The 10,553-nt window shown below is 44.9% G+C and overlaps 1 protein-coding gene across 1 annotated transcript; it reads right to left on the reverse strand.

The window, feature by feature from the left end:
* Window positions 1-473: 473 nt before the first annotated feature.
* Window positions 474-5,093, reverse strand: LOC122553241 (cystatin-C-like). The gene is made up of 3 exons (XM_043696826.1): window positions 4,849-5,093; window positions 2,157-2,273; window positions 474-896 (listed from the first exon to the last, which is right to left on the reverse strand). The coding sequence occupies exons 1-3, from the start codon at window positions 5,056-5,058 to the stop codon at window positions 807-809; spliced, it is 417 nt and encodes a 138-aa protein (XP_043552761.1). The 5' UTR covers window positions 5,059-5,093; the 3' UTR covers window positions 474-806.
* Window positions 5,094-10,553: the final 5,460 nt, after the last annotated feature.

Here is a 10,553-nt window from a genome sequence, read left to right on the forward strand (position 1 = left end):
GCGCTTTTCAACGGAGTTCAGCCCTGGGCACTGCTCTTCATGAGAATATATCTGTTTTTGAGGATTACAATGCAGCATTTCCTCAATGATACCAGAGCTAAAGGGGCTACTTAATGAGGACAGTTTGCATTGGCTGGATTGTGGTTCATTGAGGATAGAAGATTACAGGATAATGTACTTGAAATGCTTATCATAATTAAAGGATTCCGTAGATGACCTCTGGAGGAGAGTCAAATCTGCATGCTATTCTTGGATTCCACACACAAGAATAATATACAATGTTTATCAAGCTTTATAATCCTTTCCCCAGGTTCCCTGGTTCCATTGCAATCTGACATAGGTACATTTTTGTTGAAGCAAAGGATATGACCAAAGGCAGGTATAATGCCTCTTCCACGTTCTTTCACTATAGACTCTGGCATTGCAAAATAAACACAGACTACTCTTCAAGTGTAATAAATTCAGGCATGTAGTATTTGCATCAGAGATTTATTTCAACAGTTAATAATATATTTTTCTACAGTTAAAACTTTAATTCCCAAAAACTAAAGATTATTCTCTAAAACATATTCTAAAACAGGTGATCTGTACACATCATGGTAAACTGTGAGATATCCGTAAATTGAATCAGAGTAATAACAAGTGTAGATATTGAAAATAAGAAATCAAAATTAAGAACAGTCATAGATAGATGTATAGCTTAATGTGAGACGTTAATTGAAGGTGCGCTATAGGTCTGCTGGTGAAATTAGTAAGGTTTCTGAAGTTGAGTCCCGGTGTGACAAGGAACACACATTGTCCACCTCCTATCTGTTAACAGGGTTGCAGTTACTTTTGAGAAGGTATTTTTCATTGCGCCAAAAAGTATTCAACACTTTAAAGTGGCAAAAGCGATGCTGAAATGAAAAAGAAAGGGAAAAGCCATCATCATTAGGTTAACAGTGATTTTATTAAAACCAGCAGACTGGTTGGTGGGTCAGTCTTTCACTTCTTACTCCAGAATGGAAATTATTTTTTTTATTTAGCCTGGGAATGAGTCGGAGTTTCTCCTGCTCTACCAAACCAACTGGTCAGAATATTATAGCATTTATGCCATTAGGCCACTGGGATGGACAGACAAGACAGAGTATGAAATCGGTTTTTTTAAAAACATTAGGTTAAAAAGCAGGAAGATGGGTACATCATATCGGAGGCACTCTGTTTCAATCATGGTAAGCCCCAAAGTTTATAACCTCCTCTTCATGCCTTCTCATTTGGCATCCAAAACCCATTGCGTGCCCCTCTCTCCAGGCTCCCCTGTCTCTTGCTGCTTTCACACTTAAGTTTCCCTGTACCTGCTCTTGCAGTCCCAGCAGCATCTACAATTCAGCTCTGACACTGCAGGAGCTACTTGAGAGTAGAATTCCACCGAGGGACAGAACTCCCATGTCCTTCATCATCCTTAGCACATTATATTATATTATTGGTTTTGTTGTGAGTTAGTTGGTTTGAAATTGACATTTGTAATGCAGAGTGGAGCGATGGGCAACACATCTCCCTACCTACCCAAAACCCTGTAAGAATGAGCGCTTTGCAGGGAGTTACGCTGGAACACAAATTTCCTGGCCTCTCCCTATGTTTGTGATGAATTGATTCGGAATACTTTACCGCTCCAAATCTAGCTTCCACTTGATGTAATGCCGTTTCTTCTGAAACTATTTGCACAGGGCAGCTAGGTGTTAATGCAGTGGAGCAGACAAGCTGGACCATCCAGCCATGATATTTGCAGTCATTTTGCAGTTGTAGTGAAGGTACTTTGTGTAACAGACAGACAGGCCTGCCGCCTGCCTCCTGCCTCTCTCTTTCTCTCCACAGATGCTGACAGACCAGCTGTGTTTCTCCTGCACTTTCTGTTCATATTCCAAATTTCCAGCATCCACAGTACTGTGCTTTTACTTGTATTTATTTATGTATATGCATTTCTCTTTGCTACCCATTTTCCCATGTTTTCTTATGTATATAGCATGAGAGGAAATCTGGAGCTTCATTACACAGGGAAATTCTTTCCTGCTTCGATTTCTCATCTAGGTCTGATGCTCAGCCCATGTTACCCCCAATCACCAAATCCTCAAGAAGATGTAATGGTCCACTTCCTCCACACAGAGAGTTTCTCTTACCTCAGAGTTTCCTGGAGTATTGACAACAAAGCAAGATATTAATGCTTTGTTTGTTCCTTTTTTGCACTGTGTCCTTCCCAGGTCAGCTTCCAGAAAGTACAACAGTCCACCGATATCCTAGCAAAATACAAGCATAAACCACATTCATTTTGTGAAAATCACTCGGTTGCAGTCTGTGAACCATGTCTACTACCCTCCATGTCCTGCAATACTAAATTATAGCTGTAAATCAGGTGAGGGATATATTGAAAGTTGGCAAAGTAGTAATACCCAGTCACTGTAAGTGTGCTCACGCTCAATTCTGATCCTGTTCACACACATATGGGAACAGGAAGACTGAACTGACAGGCTGCTTGTGAAGACTGGCTCAACATGAAGTTAGCCTCAGCCTGGATCATGTGCCAGGAAATAGTTGTGCAGAGCCCAGGCATTAACACACAGTCAGAAGGTGGGCAGTGCACTCTGTCACCTTTATTTGCAGAGTTCAATAACTGATGACTGCCACAAGCATCTCAGCCTCAAGTGCAAGCAGGCTACCTCCACATTATCTGAGTTTGTGAGGGGATGGCATCATGTGGATGTGGCTAAGAGTGAGGGCCACCACATCAGACGTTTCACTTAGTTTCATGGGTGACTGTGCAGTTTCTGATTTATTGATAACATTTGAATTGTTTGTCAGCGTGTGAGCTTCCATTCATCAACTGGAAAAAGGACAAATGTGAAGGGAAGCTGGGGTCACGGAGACTGCTGGAGAGATGGGTCCCATACACTGCTGGTAAGAATGGAACAATTCAGGCTCTTGTGTTCCACAGACACATTCCCACAATCAGGACAAAGTGAAGTCCGCAGTGAGTGTGCTCAGGTGAGAGATGCTTGGATCAGATGTGGGATGCACACCATTGTAATAAGAACCTGATCCGGAGCTGATTCTAGTCTCCTCGTTCCTCAGCTTGGACATTTCTCTGCATCTCCCTCCTCCTCCTCCAATGCATTCACAGAATCCTTACACTGCAGAGAGAGGCTATTTGTCCAATCAAGTCTGCACTGACCCTCCTGAGAGTCTCCCACTCAGACCCACCCCCTACCCTATCCCTGTAGCCCTGTGTGGCTAATCCATCTAGGTTGCACATCCCTGGACACTTTGGGCAATGTAGCATGGCCAATCCACCTAACCTGCACATCTTTGGAATGTGGGAGGGAAATGGAGCACCCAATGGAAGCTCACACAGTCACCCAAGGCTGAAATTAAACCCAGGACCCTGGCATTGTGAGGCAGCAGCACTAACCACTGTAGTCACCTTAACTTTACATTTCACCATTTGCCATTGAGGGATTTGAACAATGTCCCGAAAGGATTGCTAATCCAGTGATATTACCACTACACCATTGCCTTCCCCTATTGCACTGATCTCCCCTCTTTAAGGCCCACTCTTCTCTGGAAGATTCTGTCAAGGAAAGTGCTGGGGACCACCACTATGCAGGAGACCCTTACACAAAGGTTCTGCAAATCTCCAAGCAACCAGCTGGGGCACTGGTACCACATCTTCAAAAGCTTGAAGGCGTGTTCAGTGATGTTCCATGTAAGCAGATGATTTAAATTGTGTTGACATGGCACTTCCAGTTTGGGTTGGGAAAAAGGGTGAACAATTATCTCTTCAAAAGGATATCCCATGGCTCCCACTGTCCAAGCCCTGGCTGGGACCTGCTGACGTTCCCCCTCACTCACCTACACTCTGGGTATCCTCCGTCATCACTGCTCTGGGACCCAGACACCTTAGCCTCCCGAATTGCCCACCTTCTCGACATCCACGAAGTTTAAGCTCAATATCCTGGAGGATTTCTGCCAGTGGGTGCTGTCATTTGCCAGTGTCACTGGGATTAGAACCACCTTGCATCATAAGGTCTCAAGGATGTCATGACATCATAGGCCGTGGAGTGTCATGGCAACCAGATATTTCGAACTCTGTGTGTGAGCCACCATTTTCCCAACCAATTTGGTTGGCAATGACAATTTATATTTACTGCTCTTTAGGACATTAAAATGTTCCAATGTGCTTCAGATTGATCAAACAAAATATGACACTGAACCCCAAGGAGAGATCAGGCAAGATGTTCAAAATCCTCAACAAAGGCAAAGGTTTTGATGAACATTTTTAAAACCAAAACCAGCGTGTGTGGAAAGCTACAGAATTTCAGGGCGCAAGTTTCAGAGCTTAAGGCCTTGGCAGCTGGAGGCACAAAGGGAGCAGAGAATTAACATCAGGAATTCAGAAATAGCACAGATATCTTGGAGGATTATGGAGCTGTGGAGAGGATTGTGTAGAGATAAGGAGGGGCAAGGTATCGAAGGGATTTGAAAACAGAGATGGGGCCACATATGAAAGATGCAAAAGAAAGCACTGCAAACATTTTGAATTCCTTAATTACAAGATTCTCTTTGCCCAACAGGAGCGCACCCAGGTTTTCTGAGACGGTGTAGTGGGGGAGGGGGAGCAAAATAAGGTTCATTTCCCACCTGCAGATGGGGTGAGAGCCACATGAACTTTGTAGACGTAATGGAGTCAAAGTGGTGTCTGTACGACCTTTTCCAGGACTGATAGAGTCAGAGGTATTACCTTCGTCATCTGCCCGGTCCCCATTGCAACCCAATTTCAGCTAACTGTTAAAGTATTCAGAATCCCTGTTTAATTACCTTCACTTGTGCTGACACCACCCGAGTGACTTTGAAGAGATGATCATCCGTCGAGAATCTGTTGAACGATTCCACGGCAAAATCTAAGGCGCTCTGGACATCCTTATTATTCGGATTAATGGGTTCAGGTCCTAATTGCTCTTCCAAGGCAGAGACTAAAATGAGAAAAGTGTTGAAAAGGACCCAGTGACTCTGCCAGTCGAAACCCATGCTTCATGCCACAAAATGGAATGACTCAACAGAAAGCAGGAACAGCAATCTTTATTTGATTATTTGCTCATTGGGTGGAGTGCATCAGACTACTTTGCATTAGATTATGCCACACATGTGGCTGCTTGTGTTTGGTTATTGATTGGCTTATTCTATATGACAGCTTGTCGTGATGAATAGTTAAAGTGCAGGTGAGCCGGAACATTACAATGTTATCAGTTTCAGGAACCTGTTTAATATTTAGCAACTGAATTGTTTCCCAAATGGAACAGATGTTTCATTATTAGAGAAAAGGTTTAAGTAAGGAGATGATGAAAAGCACAGATGTGCGTTTCACCGCACCACAAAGGCACTTACAGGAGAGCTAGAGGTCTTGTAACCACAGCAGGCTAAGAAAAGCCTTTGGTTTGTTCGTTGGTTAGAGTCAAACTCTAAAGTTTGGTTGTTTCTTCATATGCTACTGTACAGAATCAAACTGCTTCAGTGACAATGTATATATATATATATTTCTATGAAGGTGTTCTTTATCAATAAAGAATATTTTTGAAATTTTACAAATTTGGGACTGCTGCCTCACAGTACCAGGGTCCCAGGTTCGATTCCAGCCTTGGACTGTCTGTGTGGAGTTTGCTCATTCTCCCCGTGTCTGCGTGGGTTTCCTCCGGGTGCTCCAGTTTCCTCCCACAGTCCAAAGATGTGCAGGTCAGGTGAATCGGCCATGCTAAATTGCCCATAGTGTTAGGTGAACTAGTCAGAGGGAAATGAGCCTGGGTGGGTTAATCTTCGGAGGGTCGGTGTGGACTAGTTGGGCCGAAGGGCCTGTTTCCACACTGTTGGAAATCTAATCCAAAAAAACTACAGCAAGCCAACCAGTACACTAAATACAATTGCATTTCTGCAAATAGAGACTCTCTAAGAATGACCATTTCTATAAAAAGGCTGTGATGTTACAAAATGATTGAATTGACAGAATATCTTTGGGAATGTTTTATCATAGAATCCCTACAGCATGGAAGAAGTCCACTCCAGCCCTCCGAAGACAATCCCGCACAGACCCATTCCCCTATCCTGTTACTTTACATTTCCCTTGACTAGTGCACCTAATCTACACATCCCAGAACACTACAGGCAATTGAGCATGGCCAATTCACCTAACCTGCACATCTTTGGACTGTGGGAGGAAACCAGAGCACCCAGACAAAACCTGCCCAGACACAGGGAGAATGTGTGTGGGGAGATCCTGGGCTGAAGGCCTTATATAGAGAGGGGTGGCACCGAGCAACACAACTGGAGAGCAACTTAGGCCCCAGCTTGTTAAGGCAGCCACATAGGTGCAGAGAGCAGGGCTCCAGGGACAGTGTTCAACTCTCCACACTCCTTTGTAAAACCAGCACTTCTATTTTAATTTCAAAAATATACTTTATTCATAAAAAAACTCTTTGTATATATACATTGTCACAAATACAGTTTGGCTCTGTGCAGTATCACGTCATTTGAATTTGACACTATCCCAACAAGCCAAAGGCATCTTTTACACATACACGATTATATTTGCACATATTGAGGCACAAGGAGGGTCCAATAATGAACAAATCCCCATTGACCTTCTTCAGGAAGACCTCAGACCGTGGTCTTACCCCGCGTGTATTGTCTGCAGCTGCCCTAAGCTTTACTGCATTCCTCAGCACATAGTCGTGGACCTTGGAATCTGCCAACATTCAGTCAAGGTCAACTCCATGCTGTAGGAGCCCAACACGTTTTGAAGAGAACAAAGAGCTTCTTCCACTGAATGGATGGTCCTCCAGGCACAGTCAATGTTTGCCTCAGGGTGTGTCCCAGAGCACAGAGTCCTGTATCACGGAGCTGCTTGGGGTGAACCTCAACAAACACCACTGCAGCTTTTTCCAGACTTCCTTTGCAAAGCCACATTCCTAATGCTGGGCTATGACAGCTATAGGCCATCCTGGAAATCCCATCATGCAATGCATGCAGGCCTGAGGAACAAAGGTCATTTCTCCTACCTCGGACTTGGTAACTCCAAGAATAACAAAAAGGAAAAGGGAATTCATTCCTGACAGATTGCTAACAGGGGCAGAGTGCGTGACTTGAATCAAATATTGCTGTGTAACTTTATTGTGGTGCATTTATTCAAAACCCACACTGCACATCCTTGAACACCTGTGCCTAACAGGAAAAAAAACTCTGGGCTGAATTTTCCCAAAAAGTAACTGCATTCGTTTTGGGGATTTGCATGGGAGACTTTTTTCCCACACAAGTGTACGCTGTTCTCGTTAAGTGAGCACCACACCTCCATGGCACCACTCTCATGCCATCTTGGACTCAGCAGCGGTGAGATGTTCACGGGTGCTGGTACCTGCCCTGTATCCACACCATGAATGGCACACTGAAATATCAAACTCTGCCAGCCTGGTCCGATGTAGTCACCCAGGGTCAGTGCCGTGTCACCAATGTGGTGGAATGCACATCAACGCTGCAAGAGGAGGATAATGATCTACACACTGCAAGGGTAGGCGCTGCATTGTGATACCACACACTCACTTGAACTCTGCCACTGCATCCACCCTACATCAAAGCTCATGGTCCACCACTCTCAATATTATGTGGAGCATCTTGCAGCATGGGCGGCACAGTGGCTAGCAGTGCTACCTCACAGTGCCAGGAACCTGGGTTCAATTCCACCCTTGGCATACGTGTGCAGTTTGAATGGTCTCCTTGTGTCTTTCTTCCTGGCGCTCTGCTTTCCTCCCACAGTCCAACAATATGCAGGTTAGGTGGATTGGCCATGCTACATTGCCCATAATGTCCAGGCTTGGTCGGTGTTTTAAAAAATTCTCAAGGTCAGGTTCGTAGGAGAGTAGTCTGACACAGAACAAACGACCAAGAGGCGAGTCTGCTAGAATATGCTTCAGCTTTTTATTCCCCGCAGCGTCGCCACAACCAGGTACAGCGGGTCTGGCTTATACTCACTCTACATGTTACCGGAACTGGGAGCCGTCAGTTCTCATAGAGCGGTTGCCAACAACCCACGCTCGGCGGTTAAACATAACCCCGGAGCAGACTCCCGGGTCTGGCTTATACTCACTCTACATGTTACCGGAACTGGGAGCCGTCAGTTCTCGTAGAGCGGTTGCCAACAACCCACGCTCGGCGGTTAAACATAACCCCGGAGCAGACTCACCGAACTGGAGACTTTTCCAGCTGATATACTCTTTTCCAGATATAAACATTCATGTGAACAGCAGAGCAAGGCTAAAAAACACATTCCATTCTGGTTACATACAGATAAGAAGATTCACACGGGACTAAACAACACCTCCATTCCGGTTAGATTCACACATGTATTGGGACATAATTTTTAACCGTTTCACCACATTCCACTGCTTGGAATTTTACACCACAGTCGGTGAGCCATGGGAATGCAGGGTGATAGGGTAAGGGCATGGACCTGAGTGGAGTGCTTTTCGGATGCTCAGTGTGGACTCGATGGGCAAAATAACCTGCTTCCACACCATAGGGATTTGATGATGATGATGATCACTCATTGCCGGCCAACAAGGTAAGCTGCTTTGCTATCCGCCTATGCAGTAAAACAGGGCAAGGAGAGATACTGTGAACATTGAAGCAAGTGCAAAGTGAATGAGCTTTGAGGGACCAGGTTAAGAGTCCTGAGATGAGGTGGGCCAGGCAGCAGTATTACAATGAAAGGTGTCCGTGAGCTCCAGGATGCAGCATTGAAATGCCGTACTGTATTATAATGGAGTCCCAAATGTGCCATGATGATATGGTGAGGCCGATATTTTGCCAATGCCAACCTCCATCAATAGGGGTGCTGTAGGTGGTCGCTGCCCATGGAGTATTCCCTGAGATGTTGAGGAATGTTGACCAAGGCAGAGGCCCAGAGAAAACACCGGCCAGGCACCCACTCGGAATTTCAACTCAGGATTGGAGCCATCCAATTTCTCTCACCACCCGAGCAGATAGCAAGCTGCAGATAAATGCGGCTCGATTCGGTATTATTGGGATGTTAATGCATGAAGATAAGCACACCCCACCTCTCACTAACAAGATCCCCACCTAATCATAAAAACCTTGGCTAGAAAATCAGATATGGTTTTCCTCTATATAAAGATCCTGAGTTTTCTGATCGCACCGTAGCTTCCTGCCTAACTTGCCACTGCCTGGCCTCTGATCTTGCAGCACTTTTCCTAAGCTCATGCAGTTCAAAGCACTTTACTGCGAGTGTAGAGTGCCAGATGTCAGCTAAAATCTCAGTAGCCAGATCATCAAACAGTGACAAATTAAACAAGCAGTTAATTAGTTTTAGGTGTTGTTTAAGGTATAAGCATTTGCCAGGAGATTGAGGATATTTATCCTTGTCTAATGCCATGGGACCTTTTACATCTGCCTGAGAGAGAGGAGCAGCAAACATCTGGACTGAAGGAATAGGCTCCTCCAACAAAGCTACTCTCCCTCAGGTTTGCATGGAGTCTTGTTTCCTGGTCCCTGTTCCTCGTGTCAGGAATATTACGGATCGCACACCTGAAAGGATCATGGGTGAAGGATCAGACGGGTTGGGATCAGATGTGAGAGAATCACGTGACAGAACCACAGGTCAGAGGATGAGAGATCGGAGCTGTGAAAAGATCAGAGATGAGCAGTTCACACGTGAGAGGGTCAGATGTGAAGATGAACATTTGTCCAATACAAAGGGACTGATTTTTCAAAGCTATCCAACCTGGGAGCAAGGACAGTTAAAAGTGTGTGAATCATTCATTTATTGTTTGGCTCAGTTGTCTGGTTGGCAGAACTATGGTACAGAATGATGCCAAGTGGTGTGGGTGCTATCTCAGCACCAGATGTGGCAGCGCATGGAGACGTGCCCCTTCACCTTGTTCCATGCTTGCAGGGCACTGCCATGGATAAAACGGCCACTCCGCAATACAGAGAGATACCAATGGTCCTTGGTGGACAATGGTTAATTTCTTTCCCTGTCTTGCTGTCGGAGATAATCTGAAGGAGGACAAAGCACCAGTCGCACCGACAGCCGATGTGAGCCACAGTTAAACAACTCGGAGCCCACTTGGAACAGAAATGTGGGGAATAGTTCAACAAACCCTACCTTTAAGGCTGGCTAAATAGGATGGATGGAGAGGTCTGTCAAGAGAAGGGCAAAACCTTTCCTCACTGTCCAACCGAAGCAGGACTACTTCTTTTAGTCTCCTTCCCCCAGCTGCCTTGTTTTTATTTCAAAAATATACTTTATTCATAAAATATTTTGATGATCTGTACAATTGGTCATGTCATACATACGTAAACATTGCATTTCTTTGCATACAGAGATCGAGTAATCATTCATATATACAGGTCTGTACGTTTACCAAATATCCATATATTTAGCTGAGGCGTCAGCAAAGCCCACTTACTGTGTGGGCCCCCTGTGCTTAGGCAGGCAGATGTTACACGGTGGTCTTTCC

This window comes from Chiloscyllium plagiosum, chromosome 9 (genome assembly GCF_004010195.1).
Source record: "Chiloscyllium plagiosum isolate BGI_BamShark_2017 chromosome 9, ASM401019v2, whole genome shotgun sequence".
NCBI classification, from domain to species: Eukaryota; Metazoa; Chordata; class Chondrichthyes; order Orectolobiformes; family Hemiscylliidae; genus Chiloscyllium; species Chiloscyllium plagiosum.

Coding starts and splice junctions, on each gene's coding strand:
- LOC122553241 (XM_043696826.1), bottom strand. CDS start 5,058: ATGGGTTTCGACTGGCAGAGTCACTGGGTCCTTTTCAACACTTTTCTC. Junction 2,274..4,848: donor TGGTGTCAGCACAAGTGAAG/GTAATTAAACAG, acceptor GTATTTTGCTAG/GATATCGGTGGACTGTTGTA. Junction 897..2,156: donor ATACTCCAGGAAACTCTGAG/GTAAGAGAAACT, acceptor TTTTCATTTCAG/CATCGCTTTTGCCACTTTAA.